At 34.6% G+C, this 19,439-nt stretch overlaps 1 protein-coding gene across 5 annotated transcripts in view; it reads right to left on the bottom strand.

Moving 5' to 3' along the window:
• Positions 1–4,053: 4,053 nt before the first annotated feature.
• Positions 4,054–19,439, bottom strand: part of CCDC91 (coiled-coil domain containing 91) — a 414,466-nt gene continuing 399,080 nt past the window's right edge. For all 5 annotated transcript variants that reach the window (XM_074225704.1, XM_074225703.1, XM_074225707.1 and 2 more), the window contains one exon: positions 4,054–7,223. In XM_074225704.1, the coding sequence (XP_074081805.1) occupies positions 7,050–7,223 (174 nt within the window). In that variant the 3' untranslated portion in view covers positions 4,054–7,049. The remainder of the gene's footprint in view (positions 7,224–19,439) is intronic.

Raw genomic sequence — 19,439 nt, 5'->3', positions numbered from 1 at the left:
ACATACAAATGAATATGTATACATATTTATGTATGTATTAAAGATATTTTTAAAACTTAATGTGATACATAGCTATTAGCATCTCCAGATAATTTTAATTGTTAGAGGTTTATTGGTAGTGGTGGCAGCAGTAGCAGTAGTAGTAGTAGTAGTAATAGTAGTAATAGTAGTAATAGTAGTAGTAGTAGTAGTAGTAGTAGTAGTAGTAGTAGTAGTAGTAGTAGTAGTAGTAATAGTAAAAACCTGGGTTAACCCTTCTTCCTACTCTGAAAAAACTAGTTAGGACTCTTATGATTAAAAAAATTATGGAGCAGACCTGGAGTAATATGAGTTAATTTTTCCCTCAGTTCTTTTCCAAGCTATAAACCCTGAATTGGTTACACTCTCCTTTCTTCCTGATTTTTACCTTATGGTGAGCTAGTTGAAGTTCCTTGCCCCCTTATCCCATCACTAATCTTGTCCTGAAGAACCTTAGACTTGGATTAGACCCACTATTTACTGCCTTCATTTCTATTTGCTGACTGCTGATTGAAACTGGAGAAAAATTTGTTACTTGATATTAATTGGACTTTTATTACAATAAAGAAATCTTTTTTATATTTCCCTAATTGACTGAATATTCTACTTATCACAAGATATCTTCTAAACCTTTTCATCCCTCCTCACATCTTTTTTTTTTCTTTTTTCCCCTTTATTTATTTATTCTTATATTGTACAAATCATGTTTTTTATACATTACTAAAATATTCTTGTTTAAGAGTAAACATAATACCCCTCCCCCCAAGAAAATATAGATCTGTTGGGAGCCAGGGTCTCTAAGCTGTTTGACACAGTCACGGCAAGAAGACTCAAGGCAGTCACACTGCCTGATGGAACAACATTTCCTTCTTCAATATATATAGGGATTCCATGTATACTCATATTTATAGGTCTATTATTGATTGCAAAACTTACTCATCCTAATAGTAGAATGACTATAAAGGAAGGATTTCAGAGAAATTCCTTGAATAAAACAGATTGTAAACTCTGTCTAAATTTAACAGGACTGCCTCTCCCTGAGGCATACAAAAGGCTTCAACATTATGAAATCTTTGGAGGATACAGCACTGGGAGTTCCAGGGAGATGTCAGAATATATACAGGGAAACCAGATACAAATGGGTCAGAGAGAATTCCAGGGAAATTAAGTTTTGCCCCCCTTATCATACACAGGAATATATGATAAAGATGGTGAGAGAATAGTTAGTATAGGTAACCAATATGTGAACTCTAACAGCCTTAGTATATTGGGAAAGAATTAAAAGTCATAGAAACTGTAGCGTCCACCAACAAGGGCTGAAATGAGAATTCGTTATTGAAGGAGTCAACTGATAGGTGGACAAACATAATTACCCTCACTATAGGTTGTGAAGGGAGCATATTGAAAAACATTACATATGCGGTACAAAAACATAGAAGCATTCCATTAAACAAATTATATCAAAGATTATTATAAAGAAAGTTCTATTTAATCAATAACTTTACTATGCAGCAACAAACTAGGCAACAGGCAGGTTGAGGTCATCACGGTCTAAGCAGGGGCAAGAAAATTAACTACATGATTGATAATCACACTTGTAATCACTACATGATCAAACTTGTAACCATATGAACTATATGGTCAATGATGAAAATTGTATACTTTTGTAACCAAGGAAATGATTTTAGTTTGCTTGTTTCATACGATTCTGAGACTATAAAAATAAATCTAAGCAGCTGACAGTCAGTCCCACTTGTTGACTCAACTCATTTCGCCGACTCTATCCCTCCTGTTAGGTTCCAAGGACCCCGCGGAGGCTGGACTCCCACATAGACCCACATAAACGATAAAGTAAAGGGGACCTCCTCACATCTTTGAACAAAATTGAGGCCATCTGCTCCAAACTCTTTTTTATTTTTTATTGTCTTCTCAACTCATATTACATTCTTCATATTACTTTCTCTACTATCTCCTCCTTCAACACTGTCCCTTTTCCCTGCTAAGGCAAATTTTTCTACATACCTGAGTGAGTCTATTCCATTCTATCTTCTCCAGTAGATTTTCTATCATTCTCACTCTCTCACTTACCTTCAATATCTCTGCTTATTGCATGATTTCCTACTACCTCATGTCTTTTCAACCTTCTTGGAGTCATCATCCTATATCTCCTTCCTTTTAAATGGTTACCCTCGTTACCCTCCTTGAAGTAGCTAGTGTCACCACTTCTTCTCCTTTTACTCCTTTCTTAACTCTCTTCAGAAAGGTTTCTGATTTCCACATTCATCTGAAATTTCTCTCTCCAAAGTTACCAATAATCTAATTGCTACACTTGATGATCTTTTCTCAGTCATCATCTTTTTTGAACTCTATGTGATATTGGATACTTGATCATTGCCTTTTCCTTGATTTTCTCTAGGTTTCACTTCTCTGGTTTTCTTCCTATCTTTCTGCTTACTCATTCTCCTCATTCTCAGTCTACTTTGCTGCTCTCTGGTCTTTTTCCTTGACTCTCCCTACTTCAGACCATTTTCTATTTAGCTATCAATATGATCTTCCAAAGACAGATTTCACCATATTGTCACTCTATTTAATTAACTCTAATGACTCATTATTACCTGTAGGATCAAATATAAAATACTCTGACTCTTTACTATGCAGCAACAAACTAGGCAACAGGCAGGTTGAGGTCATCACGGTCTAAGCAGGGGCAAGAAAATTAACTACATGATTGATAATCACACTTGTAATCACTACATGATCAAACTTGTAACCATATGAACTATATGGTCAATGATGAAAACCTTTGAAGACCTTAATAATTTGACCACTTCCTATCTTTCTAGACATCCTTATGCTTTATTCACCTCCAGGCACTTTGTGGTCCAGTTTTGCTGACCTCCTTATCTTTACTTTTACAAGAGACACATTTATTTTGGGGGTATCTCCTACCTTGGGGATGTTTTCCCTTCTTGTCTTTACTTCCTGGTTTCCTTTCCTGTAAGAAGCCCTTCCCAGTTCCCATTAATGTTAGTGCCTCTCCTCTAATATTACTTTTTGCCCCTTGTGTATAGATTAGATTAGCATATCTATATCTCTATATATTCCTCTATCTAAAAAAAAGATTCAAAAATATTCCTGCAGAGTATCTTCATAGCTGCTAAAGCATAACATTTTGGTACTTAGTTTTATATGGAGTGGACTATATACTATTGGCAAATAAATGCTCAAACTTAGCTATCTCTCACTATAATAAAGTTATTTCCTTGTTATTTTATTTCCTTATTATTTTAGAAAGGAATATACATTTCACCAAATAAAATACAATGCCAAAAGAATTTAATTATCAAGTCATGTTCTGATATAGATTGTCATCCATGGAAACAAACCCTTGGAGTCAGAAACTGCCCCTTTAAGAAAATTTGGCAAACTATCCAAACCTAATTGGTGACTAAGTAGAATTAATAAATGGAAAATGTATGGCATCATCCTTTGTTTTATTAGTGACTTATAGAACTGCAAGTTTAGTGGAAGCTAGTGAAAACTTGTGTTACTACATCAGTATTTGTTAGTTCACCTAAGAGAAGAATTAAATATGCTGCAAATGGAAATGTTATTCATCCATACCTAGATTCTGATTTCTCCAACAGAGGACATGTTTACAAAGGAAAAAATTATTAAGTAATCTCTCTAGCTAAATTAGCCACCCGCAAAACATTCTGTGTGTGTAATAAATTAATATACATCTCACCTCAAAGCATTTTGAAAGCAATTCTTCAAAAATTGAGTTCTTGATAGAACATTTAACTAATCAAGTAGAAAATCTGGGCCAAAAATAGTGAAATGTGTATTTCAGAAGATTGTGTGTTCCCAAGAAATACTTTTGTGTATCTCTAACTATAAAATTTTATTATAAGCATGCTAGTTTAATGCAGTAATGGCATCACGTATACTTTTTTACAATTACATACATAAATTGCAATGAAAAACATTTAAATTACATAAATTGAATCATTCCTTTTAGAGAAATACCTTTAAAATATGCATATTTTATACCAAATGCTAGATAGCAGACAATATGAATTTTTAAAAAAATCTGATACAGATTTTTTAATGATATAAAAATATATTATTTCCTCAACAAAGGAAAAACATGGATTCTGGAAAAAAGTAGTCTAAAAAGGGGGTAAGAAATGGCTTTGTTTGGAGGGTATTGCTCATTTATAGTAAGTTAATTTAATCTTCCATGGAAAAGATAACTTGCAACTCAAACAGATTCACCAGTAAACACTAACAGTATTCTGGTACCTGCAAGTATACTTCTTTTTAGGCAAATGAATATGAGTTTCCCACAGGGGAACTTTGTCTTATAAAGATCAAATCCATTAGATGACTTAAATGACTTAAGTCCCAGAAAAGATTCTTAGAATTTCCTATACAAATATGTTAGAAAAATTTTAAGAGCATTATTTTTTGGTCAAAAGTATGTTTTCCAAATGTATATTTAAAATATTTTTCCACTAAAGTTGACAATATGAATTCTCAAAGTTTACTAAACCAGTATTGCATAAAATTCATAAACTTTGAAACCATTTAAAACACATTTTATTCTTTGCAAAATAATTGATTAGACATTATCCCAATAGGAAATACAAAATTTCCAGTTTGGCATTTGAATATTGTGAGATTAGTAATTATTATAGAATAATTTTGATATTCAAATTTTAATAGTTGTCCAAAAATCCTACTAAATCAATATTTTATTTTACAGACTATGTAATTAAAACACTAAATAATTATGAATCCATTATTTTAAATATTCTAAAATTTTATATATTTTATAGTGTTCTTTCCAAAATTATTTCAGTGTCAGGTTAATTTTTGTGAGTAGTTTAGGATTGGAAGGTATTCACAATAAAAAGACTCATAAAAATAATACAGAGAAAAAACAATTCATAACTTCTTATAGTATTCCAGAAGTCAAAATAGGATATTTCTTCTTTATTCATTGTATTAAAAATAGATTTCCATTTGCAGCAGGGAAGAACTCTTCCAGAGCAAAACTTTTTTTCTACCCTCCAATTTCTTTAACTAATTATTTAGAGTATTTCAACTATAGGCACTATGGCATGTATTGCACTATGCATATAATGCATAGCTGACTGTGATGTCAAATTAATACTGTGTGTGTAACCCTGGGCAAGTCAATTAGTCAATCAACAAACATTTATTAAGTATCTACTATGTGTGAAGTCATTTAACCTATTAGTGCTCTAGTCATCTCCAAAGAAAGTGCCAACCTATATTGATAAAGCTTTTTTTTTTAATCTAAAAGTTCCCTATATCAATCAGAAGTCCAGTTTCTATGAGTATTACTGCAGCACCTTAGCCTTAGCATCGGCCTAACAATCTAGCCTGCAATCTTCTTTTCAGGCTTTCAAAAATCTCTGAAGGAAAAAGTCAAAATAGTACATTTGTTTCTTCCTTTTTTGTTTTTTATCATAAGTATCATCTTTTTTATAATGTTATATGCTCTCCCAGATACATTAAAATACATGTGAAATCTCCTTAATCTTTATCTTCCTTGTTTTATTCTTTTTTATTTTTTATTTTTATTTTTTTTTTAGGTTTTTGCAAGGCAAATGGGGTTAAGTGGCTTTCCCAAGGCCACACAGCTAGGTAATTATTAAGTGTCTGAGGCCGGATTTGAACTCAGGTACTCCTGACTCCAGGGCTGGTGCTATATCCACTGAGCCACCTAGCCAGCCCCCCTTGTTTTATTCTTAAAAGAAAAATACTAATAAAATGTCTAAAGAAATTTATTTTTTTAAATAATAGTTACTTCAAGGAGTTTAACTGAAAAAGGAAGGAGATATAGGATGATAGCTCCAAGTGATATTTTAAAATATTGGATATATCATGTTGTTGACAATATGTTGCCATAAATCATGTTCTGGCACTTTGCCAGCATTGCTGGAGCATTGCTGGTGCATTATGGTATCTCACTGTTATGGGAGGTACCTATCCTTAAAGCCAAAGATTCCCACAGCATACAGACTATGACCAGAAGTTCTGTTTCCTATTAAATCAGGTCATGGGATGATAATTTTTCTGGAAAAGAAAGTGAGGATGCCTTTGCATGATGTTCTCCTCCCTGTAATTAGTATATTGTGTATGTTATGTCATTTGATGTCATGGTCTTGTTCAATTATGAAGAACAGCAGTCATAATTTTGTTGATCTTAATGGAATCATTTACCATCGTTTGAATCTATTTTATTTATTAGGTATGCATAAGTCTGCTGTACAATTATGATGGTTCCCATCTAATTAAGTAATATTTTTAATTTCAGACTGTACAAAATTTTAATAATTTCCTTATTTATTTTATAAAACTGAATATGAAACAGATCTTTGAAGAATGCTATCTGACATGAACAACACAAAACAAGAGATATGAAAACAAAATCAAAAGAGAAATTATTATAATCTATTTTAGAAATGCTGTATTTTCAGAGAATAGGAGACTATAGAAAAAGTTTAACAAAAGTGATTTCTCTGGAACTTCTAAAAATTAATGTTAAAGAGTAGAGTACCTAAATCATTCTATAATTAGTGCTAAGCATAAATGTCTGATATACTATAGTCTCTTACTAAATGTTTATTAACTATGATTCTGACAATTACCCTTTTAGTGGCCTTTTAAAAAAATTTTTCAAGGCAATGAGATTAAATGACTTCTCCAAGATCACACAGTTATGTAATTATTAAGGGTCAGAGGTTAGATTTGAATGCAGGTCCACCAGACTCCAGGGTTGGTGCTCTATCCACTGCATCACCTAGTTGACCCACCTTTTATTGGCTTTTGAAATAATTTATATTTATAGACATGACACCTAGAATATATCATTATGTAAGAAAAATAATCCTAGTAGAAGATTTCTAGGTCTCTAACCTAGATGGTTTAAATATTCTCATTCTCAAATATATGAACAAATGTTTGAATTCATTATGAAAATCTATTTTAAAAACTGATTATAGTACAACTCTAAACTTCCAGACATGACTATTTTTCACAGCACATTGTTCACTTACTCTCTTCTGTTCTTTTACATACTCCATCAGTTCATTTCTTGTTCTTCTCACAGCTTCTTCCACAGCCCTTTTACTTCGTTTCTGCTCCTCTGCCATTGCTATCTTGAGTGTTTCCTGTGGGAAATACATAAGTCAAGAAGCATTAATTTAGTCCTATTCTAGGTACTAGGGATACAAATATAAGAATTCTTGTGCTCAAAGAGCTTCTATTCTAATAGGGGAGACATGTACATACAAATATGAATACAACATATATAAAAATAAGTTAGAGATAATTTTTGGAGAGATTAACTAGAAGTTGGGGTTAGAGTGGATAACAAAGCCTAAATGTAAAAAGTCATGAAAGAAACTGAGTCTTGAAGAGAAAAAAAAAGATTCTAAAAGGTACTAAGGAAGGAGTTTAATCTTAGGCATGATGACCTGTTTGAATGGACCACTGAGAGCAGGAAGGGGAGTAATATATATATGTTAAGGTTGGAAATCTGACTGGAGCCATATTTTGAAGGGCTTTAGATGCCAAACAGAATGGGGAGAAAAGTTATGTAGCTAGTACTGACAATTTTCATATAGAATGTTCATATAACTTAAAAATCTGCTTAGAAGTTAGGGACTATTCTATTTTAAAAGGCATTTCAGTGATCTTTAAGAAGTATGCTTAGGACAGCTAGGTGGTGCAGTGAATAGAGCACTGGTCCTGGAGTCAGGAGGACCTGAGTCCAAATCTAGCCTCAGTCACTTAATAATTATTTAGCTGTGTGACCTTGGGCAAGTCATGTAACCCCATTACCTTACAAAAAACAACAAAAAAAGAAGTATGCTAGAATTCAGTTTTCTAAATGTAGTACAAATAAATTTTATTGGCAAAAGAAGACCCTCACAGATTCAATTTTTTTAACTGGCTTCTCATTGGCTAGCTGAGTGATTGTCTTCCTGTGCTTTGTTTAGTCAACAAAATATTCTCAACTTGTATGCAATCTTGCAAACATAGTGAAACATTTTAACTGATAATAACCAAGCATAGTTTTGATGGAACTCCAATTCCTTAACTACCTACAGGACCCCCTACTCAGTTCCAATTCCTTCACTACCCTTACAGGACCCCATTAATAGAACAGCAACCTAACTCCTCTTTAGGGAGTCAATAAAAATAAACCTTACTCCAATTCCTTGACTTCCCCCCATAATACCCATTAGAATAGAATCGCAAGCATATCTGACCTAATGCCTGTTTAGACCAGTTAATAAGAAAATACCTACCTTTCAAATAAAAATTATTCATCACTAACATATGCTCATAGCATGAATTTCTCATCCATTTGTCTCCTTAAAGAAATTTATATCCAATAACATGTAAATATTTACTATTTCCACATAAACAATCCACATGGACTGTTTAACTGTTTTTACAGATACCATTGTTTTCATCTTGAAGGGATGGACCAAGCAAAATCAAGATGAAAATTCATAATTAGGATGCAGAGTCAAGACAGTGGAATAAAGGCCATTAAATACTGAATCTAGACAAATTGTAGAGTGACAGAATTCACAAAAAGAGGGAATAAAATACTTTTTCAACCAAGGACAACTTAAAATATGCATAGAAAAGGTCTGTTGAATCAAGATGAGAGAAGAATGCAGTACAGCTCAGGCTGCAACAACACAGACCCAGACCCAGAAAATCAGGAATAGGTCTTAGGGTGATTTTATTAGTGGCTGAATTTTCCAAATCTCTAGACCCAGAGATGGGAAATGTCTGTTGGACCTGGGTGAGTGGGGAGCAGAGTCTAGCCCAGGTTGCATACTAACAAACCAGGCATAGGTCCTAGGAGCTACTGAAAGAGCAGCAGCAGCTGCTTCCAGAGTTCTCAGCCCACAAATCATAAGGAGGTTGAAAATCTAGTCAGGGGATTATAGGAGTCTTTTTGCTAGCACTGAGGCAGGACTGTTGCTTTGCCCATCCTCAGAACTGGGTCACAGTCCTGGGTAGAAGTTCCACAATCAAGAGGAGTGCTAGCAAACTAAGATTGCAACCTCAGTGGAGTAGGGACCCTACTCATAGTACAAGGGAAAAGAGTATTTGTGGTGACCCACAATTCAGAGCACACCTTTCCATAGATCACACCACCTTGGGAGAACTAACAATGTGCAGGTCCCTAAAGGAATTTCTGAAAACAACTACATAAAGCCCCTGAATCTTGAGTCAGTGCATCCTCTACCCTGGAAGCAGAGCCCTTCTTTAACAGAGTTAAAAATCAAGTAAAAGGCTTGGGAAATAAGCAAACAGAAAAAAAAAATATCTGACCACAGAAAGTTACCACAGTGATAAGGAGGATCAAAACACACATTCACAGGAAGATAAAATCAAAGTTTCTATATGCAGAGCTTCCAAGAAAAATATGAACTGGTTTCGGGCTATTGAAGAACTCAAAAAGAATTTTGAAAATCAAGTAAGACAGGTAGAGGAAAAACTTGGAAGAGAAATGAGAGTTATGTAAGAAAATCATGAAAACTGATTCAGTTGCTTAGTGAAGTAGACACAAAAATAGACTGGTAAAAAATAATACCTTAAAAAACAGATAAGGCCAAATGATAAAAGAGGTACAAAAAGTCAATGAAAAAGAAGAATGCCTTAAAAAGCATAAATTGGCCAAATGGAAAAAGAGGTACAAAAGCTCACTGAAAAAAATAATTCTTTGAAAATTGGAGTTTTAAACAGGTAGTTAGCTTCAAAGTTGAAATTTGAAGCAAAGTCACCTGACTCAAGACAAATTTCTTTCCACAGTGTTGCAATTCCTCCCAAAACAGTGCCTATGTGGTTGATAATATGAGATAACTATGATGATCATGTTATTTAAAATAATTTTCTAGAAATATCTTCTCTGAGCCTGGAGGGATTTGCATGAACTGATGCTGAACAAGATGAGCAGAACCAGAAAAGCACTGTACACCCTAACAGCAACATGGGGGTGATGATCAATCTTGATGGACTTGCTCATTCCATCAGTGCAACAATCAGGGACAGTTTGGGGCTATCTGCGAAGGAGAATATCATCTGTATTCAGAGAAAGAATTGTGGAGTTTGAACAAAGACCAAGCACTATTACCTTTAATTTAGGGAAAAAAAATTGCTATCTTATTATGTCATTCTGCTATTTCTTATATACTTTATTTTTCTTCCTTAAGGACATGATTTCTCTCTCATCACATTCATTTTGGATCAATGTATACCATGGAAACAATGTAAAGACTAGCAAATTGCATTCTGTGGGAGGTGGGGGGGGAGCAAGATTAGGGGAAAAATTGTAAAAACTCAAAATAAATAAAATCTTTAAAAGAAAAAAAATAAATATCTTCTCTGCTACCTGTTTTAATCTTTTAAAAGGTGAACCGGTGCACTATCCTTTCATTTAAGCTGAAACTTCATTTTAATGATTTCATTTAAATGAATATCAAGATTTGGGAAAAATAATTTTAATGCTACATCATTTTATTATTAATATTAATTTGTCATTCTGCCTTCTCTGTTCAAAAGGTCATTTCTTATATTAGCTTAAACATAAACCCCTCCCAATAAATTTTAGCTAAGGAATGTAATTTAGTCCTAGCCCCAAGAGACCCTTATTAAAGCCAGCTGGAGTAGATGCTCTTCCAAGGAAAAGTCTGCTTCCCTCACCAAAATATGAAGTGACTGGTCTAGAAAAGGGAAACTACCAGGGAATCTTATTTGAGATAGCTTGTGTTTTTTCTAGCCAAAGAGTGGGTTTGGTAGCTAGATGGCACAGTGGATACAGCACCAGCTCTGGAGACAGGAGGACCTGAATTCAAATGTGATCTCAGACACTTATTACTTACTTAGCTGTGTGACCTTGGGCAAGTCACTTAACCTCACTGACTTGCAAAAACCAGGAAAAAAATTCAAAGTTGAGTTTCATAGACCAATTCTTTCATAGACCATTTCTTAAGTACTGCAGAGGGGCAATTCAGGCACACTTGAAAGCCATTTTCCCTAGTAGTAATAAAGCTGTAGGGATCTGCCAACCTAAGAAATAGTTCTCCCCATTTTAAATTTCATCACCTCCACTAGCCTTACTAGCAATGCTCCTTAAGACCTACTTAGACTTCATTCCCTATTATGTCTTGCTTTAGATTAGTTAAACACATCAGCATGGTTATTGATGATGTTAAGATCTTTCTTGCATATTCTTCTGTGTATTCTTGCCATGTCTTCTTAATCTCTTCTGCTTCTGTTAAATTTCTATCATTTTTGACTTTTATAATGTGCATGTTATACATGAAACTTTCCCTTGATATTCCTAATTTTCCTGAAGAAATTTCTTATCTTTCTCCTTTTCTTGTTTTTTTTCTATTTCTTTGCATTGCTCATTCAAGACAATTTTCTTATCTCTCCTTGGTATTCTCTGGAATTTTGCATTCTTTCCTTCTTTCCTCAGCTACTTATGAAGCATCAATGAAACAATGATTTTTGATTCACGTCCTTTTTTCCTTCCTTTGGTTGCTATCTCCTGTACATAATGCAGGCTGGTTTTTGAAGAGACAGAGGAACTAGATTTAAATTACCAACATTGAATAAATTATGGAGTTCCAGAATAACATCTCCTTCTGCTTTCCTGACTATACTATGGCCCTTGACTGTGTGAATCACAACAAAATAGGGCAAATTCTCATAGATGAGAGTACCAGATCATCTTAATGTTCCTCTGAACCTATATTCAGATCAAGAAGCAACAATTAAAATTGAACATGGGACAAATTATTGATCTTATGTTTGGGAAAGGAGTATGAGAAGGCTGTATATCGTCATCTGATTTATTTATCTGCAGACTACATCATGTAAAAGCAACAACAGGCTGGGTGAATCAAAAACGGAAATTAAGGTTATCAGGAGAAATATCAACAATCTAGGATGTATAGATAATACCACTCTGATGGCAGAAAGTGAAGAAGAATTAAGAAGTCTCATGATGAAGATGAAAGAGGAAGCTTAACGACAACAACAAAAACTAAGATCTTGGTAAATGGTCCCATTACTTCCTTGAAAATGGGGGAGAAGAAATAAAGCAGTGTCAGATTTTCTGTTCTTGGGCTTAACTGAAGATGGTGACTATAACTATGAAATTAAAAGACAACTGCTACTTGGAAGGGAAGCTATGGGAAATTTGGGTAGCATACCAAAAAGAGACATTGCTAACAAAGGTCCATAGTCAAAGCTGTGGTTTTTCTGGAAGCAGTGTCTAGCTATTGGAGTTGCACTAATAGGAAAGCTGAACAAAGCACAAGAAATGTTTTCGATTTGTGCATCTGGAGAAGACTTCTTGGATAGCAAAAAAGATCAAATCAGTTAATTCAGCCTATTCCCTGGAAGGTCAAAAGCTGAAATTGAAGCTTAAATATGATGACCACTTGAGAAGACTGGACTCATTGGAAAAGTCCTTGATGTTGGAAAAGACTGAAGGTAAAGAGAAAATGGCAGTGAATGACTGAAAATGAGATGGAAAAAAACAAATATTTAGTTGGAGACTTCAAGAAATGGTTGAAAATAGACAACTTGCAAGTGCTATGGTTCAAGGAGTCACAAAGAATTGAACATCACTGAAAAACAACAAATTAACACGGTGCATGCCCCTGCTTTCATAAAGGTTGTTTGGGTAATTGCTTCTGTTTTTGCCCCTTGTTAAATTTGAAGCCCACAAAATTCAGTTCTAATAATACATCTTTTTGGCCAAGGATCTCACATTTAGAATAACAATAGTTAAGGTCATGTTTATAGATTTTTTTAAAAAGTCAACTTAATATCTTCTGTTCTCCTTTTGACTTCTCTTACCATTGTCATTGAAGAAGCACGAAAGATTGAGGGCCATTTGGCAATTTTCTTTATCCTATGGGCTGTCAAAGAATTTATTACTGAGAGGGTAGCCAACTATATCTCTTCAGAGTTAGTTAGGCTGATCCTTGGAAAGCAGAAATAGTTTATTTTGGGGATTGGACTTGAGGCCTTTCCACTACGATAGAATATGCCAGAACTTAAACTCTCCTCTCTTGGCCTTTGAGAACCTACATCATGATAAGGCACCAGAATAGGACTCAGTGGTATCTAACAGGCATGTAGAAAAACAAAAATAGCTGAATCATTTTCCAATTCTATATTCCTTTCATGGATGAGATATATTTAATTAATTTGCAAATGATCAAGTAAAATTCTACTTAGTTTGGTTAGGATCCTATGGTTTAATTTCTAGCTTTTTGCAAAGACATTTTTAGCTTTTCAAAGAAATGATAAATGTATGGAATTCAGCTGATATGATAGCTAGTTATTTATCTAGTTATGATAAATGCAAGAAATCCTACTTCTAGAAATGTCTAACAATGCTATGAAATTGTCTCATATGGAAGGGAAAAAAAGCAACTAATATTTGATTTTAATATCTAGTGGTATGATATGAAAAATAATTTGTAAATAATGAATAGTACTTATTGCAATATATGGCATTTGAGTATTTTTATCTATAATACTGATGTCTTGTTAAAATAAAATCATACAATTTAATTTTTATCTAAATCCTAAGAAGCCAATATAAATTACAAATGTAATCCTTTCACCTATAAAGTGTTCTGCATTCATAAATATAAAGAAAATGGCACATCCTTACTTATTAAAGTTGGTTTCTATATCTGATTTTTTTGGAGCAAAGATGAAAAATGGAGACAATGGTTTTCTTTATAAAAATATACCTGGCAAGAAAATGCACAGAAGGAATAGAAAGTTACATATAGAATTATGCTTTTCACATAACTAAATAAGGCATTCCAACTGTTTGCCAACCCCGAAAATTGTGCTTAACATTATAATGGAAGAAACCTGTCCAAGAACTCATAATAATTTCCTCAAAATGAAATACAGATGTAATAAAGCAGGGCATCTGAGAGATACAGAAAACAAAACACATTTCCTACTGCTTGGGAATATCAAAGGTGTATGGGATACATTTCTATTCTTAACAATCTTATTTGCTTAGTTTCGTGTCTAGGGTATTTAAAACAACAACTACAACAACAACATTTAGTGGCAAATGAAGAAGCAAAATCATGAATAGCAACTAAACAAAAAGATCAATAAAATTCAACAGTGTACCAAAATGGGAATTCTGTGAGGCTAAATGAAGTTAACAAATATGCACATAAAACAAAGTTCACAAATTAAGAATTGGAATTTGAAAAAAAACATTTAAATTCTTTGTACTCAAATACAATAAAATATGTTTAAGAATCAGTTTTAAAAATAAACAAAGGAAAATATTTTTGAAATAGTTTGGTTTTTCTCTTACTAAGGAATACTGAGAAAACAGAGCATGCTAGTTGTCAGTTAAGTGCTCTACTTGCCCGTGGAATTAATGTGGTGGGGAAAAAGGAACATGTTTCATTAAGAAATGACAGTATGACTTTTTAAAGAGTCAGACAGGCATTAATGAAAAAATGAATAACCTTTAACTTCCTTTTACCATAAGGAAGAAGAGTGTAAGATAGCTTGCTAACATAATTATGAATAATCAAAGAATTATAAAACTCTCTATACTTGTCTTAATTTATCACCATTACAAAAAGAAATTTGGAAGAATAGTCTTTTTGTTGTTTTTTTTCTCAAGTTTTCCTTGCAGATGTCCTGGAGTCAGTTTTTTTTCTTTTTTGATTTGCATTTTGAGTATCTTTTTTTTTTTACAAAAAAAAGGCTTTTATTATGGGATTCTTTTGTGATGTTGTTTGTTTGTTTGTTTGTTTTTTACTCATTTCTCTAGTTGATTTCCTGATTTTGGATTTTATGTTTTGTGCATTTCAGGAAAGTCTGGGCTGATTGGTTACTATTTTCTTAGGAAATTTAAAGTTCCATTATTTTGGGATCACTACAAAAGTTAAGGCTAGGACCTGAAATTTTAAGTGGTCCCAAAGTAATCTAATCCAAAATAGTTTGATCACTGTCTCTATGACCTGAGTTCTGCAAATTTGTGACCTGAGTTTGGATTGGAGCAATGGTAAACTACTGCCTGATTCTGCCACTGTTTGCCAGTTAAGAAGCTTTCAAGAATTGTAGAAGTGCAGTCCCTCCTTTGATCTAGGATTTTTGTCATGGTTATTCCACTGCAGGCTTTAGATTGTCTGTCTCCTTTGTGCTGAATTGAGCTGTAAAAATTACTCATTGTGACTTTAAAAAAAAGTTCCTCATCAGGATTAGGTTGGTGCATTTCTAGATCACCTTGGAAGAGTTATAGTGAAGGAGCTTCTTGCTACACTGCTTCCTACTATTCTTGTATTTAAATGAAAAATAGTTTTGAAATATATAAGAATGCTTTCTATTTAAAATACAAAATATAGTAATGAATAGTCCTCCCTTAACATAAAAATCTCTATCTAAAATCAAATACCAGGGTTATATGTATTAGAGATAAACTAGATCTTATCAGTTTGATGATCTCATCAGTTATCATGACGTTGATTACAATCTATATGCAGATGATTCTCAAACCTATCTATACTACCTCAATTCTGTATAGACCTCGGACCTTACATTTCCAACTGCCTATCAGATATCATGAACTGAATGCCCAGTTCATATCTTAAACTCAGTATGTCCAAAACACAATTCATTATCCTTTCCCCAAAGCCTTCCTTTGTCACCTTTCTTATTATCTTAAAGGGTAAACCCTCCCAAACCTTTCCCTCAAGCAGACTGGGAATTATCCTGTATTCCCCATTTTTTTTCCAAATCCCCAAATCAAATCTAGTATCAATGTCTGTTAATTTGACCTTTGAAATGTCCTTGAAAATGAGCTCTTCCTTCCTCTGATACTGCCATTACTATAGTGCAATTGCTCATCACCTCATGCCTAGATCTTTGTACTCCTGCAGGTGGATCTGCCCACTGCAAGGGTTTTCTCAACTTGCCAGTTCAGACTATATCCTACCAAGGGCAGCTTGATGGTGCAGTGGATAGAGCACTGGTCTTGGAATCAGGAGGACAGGAGTTTGAATCCAGCCTCTGACACTTAATAGCTGCTTGACCTTGGGCTTAACCCTGATTGTGCTGCATCCAGTATGAGTAAACAGGCTATTCTAACAGCCATGACACAAAGTAAACCACCACCTGGACAGTCTCAGGAGCTGGCTTGCCACCCTTAGAGATAAGGTGTGTCAGAGTCCTTGGGAGCTGGACATTCTGCCCCACTGACCAAGGGCACTAGACACAGCTGTGTTTTACCACCTCCTCCCAATGTACCCCCTTATCCTGTAATGCAAGATGCTGCATGTACACACAGCTTGTGTATCCCCCAATTACCTCATTTTCTTTGTTCTACCCTGGAAAACCTAACAGTATATATGTAATAGCTAAGCAGTAATAAAATTGAGCTGGAGGCATAAGGCAGTAGTAGGTTGACTCCTTATTCTCAGCTCCCCCTTCAGGAGGGAGGTCACCACTGTGGGCCCCAAGGTGAAGCAAGCCACAACAATCCAGGGTCCTCATCATCAGTCATCCTGATTCATATCTGACAACTGGACCAGGGCTCTGGAGGAGAAAATGAGATTGGTGACTCAGCACAGCACCCCCTCACTCAAATTCATGTGCCTGTCATGGTATCATCTCCCTGATGTTGTGGTCTTCTTTAAAAATGAAGGACAAACATTATTATATCCTGCTACTAAAGTGATTTTCCAAAAGTGTGAGTCCAGTTATATCAAACCCCTTCTTCCATTTAATAAACTCTAGTTGTTCAGTAGTGCCTCTAGGACCAAATACAAATTCCTGTTTGGGATTTAAAATCCTTTATAACCTAACCTCTACCTACCTTTCTGGTCCCTACAGACATATATGCATATATACATACATTTGGACATATGTGTCCAAAAGATATAAAATGTTTATCCTCTTTTGAACAAATTATGATGAGAGTGAGATTCAAGCAATTCTCATTATGCTTCACCCAATTTTTCCCTCTCTACAGAGACTCTCCATTGCATGCTTCTTTTATGTGAGAAAATCTTCTCTATTCACTTCTTGCTTACCTTTTTCCAAATGTATCACTCTTTCTTAGCCCTTTGTTTTATATTATTCCTATATAAGAAACATATCCTTTTTCTATGTAAATTTCTTCTATAGTGAAATACAAATTAAAACACCTTTGAGACATCATGTATTTATCAGATTGGCTAAAAACGATAAAAGGGGAAAACAACAAATGTTGGATGGAACTGTGAACTGATGCCACTATTTTCTAAAACAATTTTGGAATTATGCCTAAAGAGTTATAAAACTGGGTAAACACTTTGATCTAGCAAATTAGATCTGCTTCCAAATGTTTGCCTTTCATTCTCAAAGAAGACCATGACATCAGGGAGGTAACATCATAACAATGTTCTTGAAATGGATTTGAGCGAAGGCATGCTGTGCTATGTCACCAACCTCACTTTCTTCTCCAAAGTTATCTGGGTCCAGTGACCAGATATGAATCAGGATGACTGGAGATGGACCTGTATGTGAGGCAGGCAGGGTTAAGTGACTTGCCCAAGGTCACACAGCTAGTAAATGTCAAGTGTCTGAGACTGGATTCAATCTCCCTTCTTCCTCACTCCAAGATCAGTGTTCTGTCCACTGTGCTACCTGGCCACCCTAAGAAGATCACAATATCAGGGTGGTGATGTCATGGAAAGAATATGATTTGGATTTGAGAGAGGGGGGTGCTGTGCTAAGTAACCAGCCTCAATTTCTCCTCCAGACCTATCTAGGTACAGTGGTGAGATATTAATTAGGACAATTGGAGATGATTCTAGATGCAAGGCAAACAGGGTTAAGTGATTTACTCAAAGTCATCCAGCTAGTAAGTGTCAAGTGTCGGAGGGTGGTTTTGAACTATGGTTCTCCTGGCTCCATGGCCAGTGCCATCTAGATGCCCTTCTGCTTCCAAAGTCAATAAGGGAAAATGGAAGAGAACATAGATTTTTAAAACTATTTACAGTGGCTCTTTTAGTGATGGCAAAGAACTGGAAACTGAGGGGATGTCTGTAAACTGGGGAATGGCTAAATAAGTTGTGCGATATAAAACATAAAAAGACTTGAAATAATGAAAAGTGAAGTAGAACCAAGAGAATGTTGTATACAGTAATAACGTTTTTTGAAGAATAATTGTGAACAACCACATTATTCTGAACATTATAAGTACTCAAATCAACTAAAAGGTTTTTTATGAAGGAAGATGTTATCCACTTCTAGAGAAAGAACTAATAAATAGAAGTATATATAATATAGTTTCACAAATAGGAGGGAGGTAAGGAAAGAGTTAAAAAGTAACAAAAGATGAATTTATTTTAAAAAATTAATATTTATGGTGGAGCTGTGAACTCATCCAACCCTTCTGGAGAGCTATTTGGAACTATGCCCAAAGGGCAACAAAAGTGTGCATACCCTTTGACCCAGCAATACCACTACTGGGTCTATACCCTGAAGAGATGAGGAAAAAGGGTAAAAACATTACTTGTACAAAAATATTTATAGCAGCCCTGTTTTTGGTGGCAAAGAATTGGAAATCCAGTAAATGTCCTTCAATTGGGGAATGGCTTAGCAAACTGTGGTATATGTATGTCATGGAACACTATTGTTCTATTAGAAACCAGGAGGGAGGGGATTTCAGGGAAACCTGAAGGGATTTGCATGAACTGATGCTGAGTGAGATGAGCAGAACCAGAAAACATTGTACACCCTAACAGCAACATGGGAGTGATGTTCAACCTTGAAGGACTTGCTCATTCCATCAGTGCAACAATTTTGGGAACAATTTTGGACTGTCTGCAAAGGAGAGTACCATCTGTATCCAGATAAGGAGCTATGGAGTTTGAACGAAGTACAAGGACTATTCCCTTTAATTTAGGAAAAAAACATATCTTATTGTCTGATCTTGTTACATCTGAGAATTATGCTCTCTTTAAGGATATGATTTCTCTCTCATCACACCCAATTTGGATCCAGGTACAACATGGAAACAAAGTAAAGACCAACAGAGTGCTATCTGTGGGGTGGGGGTGGGGGGAGGGAAGCAAGATTGGGGGAAAATTGTAAAACTCAAATAATATCTTTAATAAAAATAAATTTAAAAAAAGAAAAATTAATATTTATGATTTTTTAAAGAAAGCAAATTCCTTCTAACAGCCCTAATAACAACAAAGTTCTTAGAAGTTACATATATCATTGTCCCATATAGAAATATAAACAGTTCAATTTTGAGTTCCGTTCAGGCCCATTGAGAAGACTTCTCTCAAGTGGTGTGTTTC

This window comes from Macrotis lagotis, chromosome 2, assembly GCF_037893015.1.
Source record: "Macrotis lagotis isolate mMagLag1 chromosome 2, bilby.v1.9.chrom.fasta, whole genome shotgun sequence".
In the NCBI taxonomy this organism is placed as follows: domain Eukaryota; kingdom Metazoa; phylum Chordata; class Mammalia; order Peramelemorphia; family Peramelidae; genus Macrotis; species Macrotis lagotis.
Note: the sequence above shows the minus strand (reverse complement) of the source record. Positions and strands in the feature narration are given on the sequence as shown.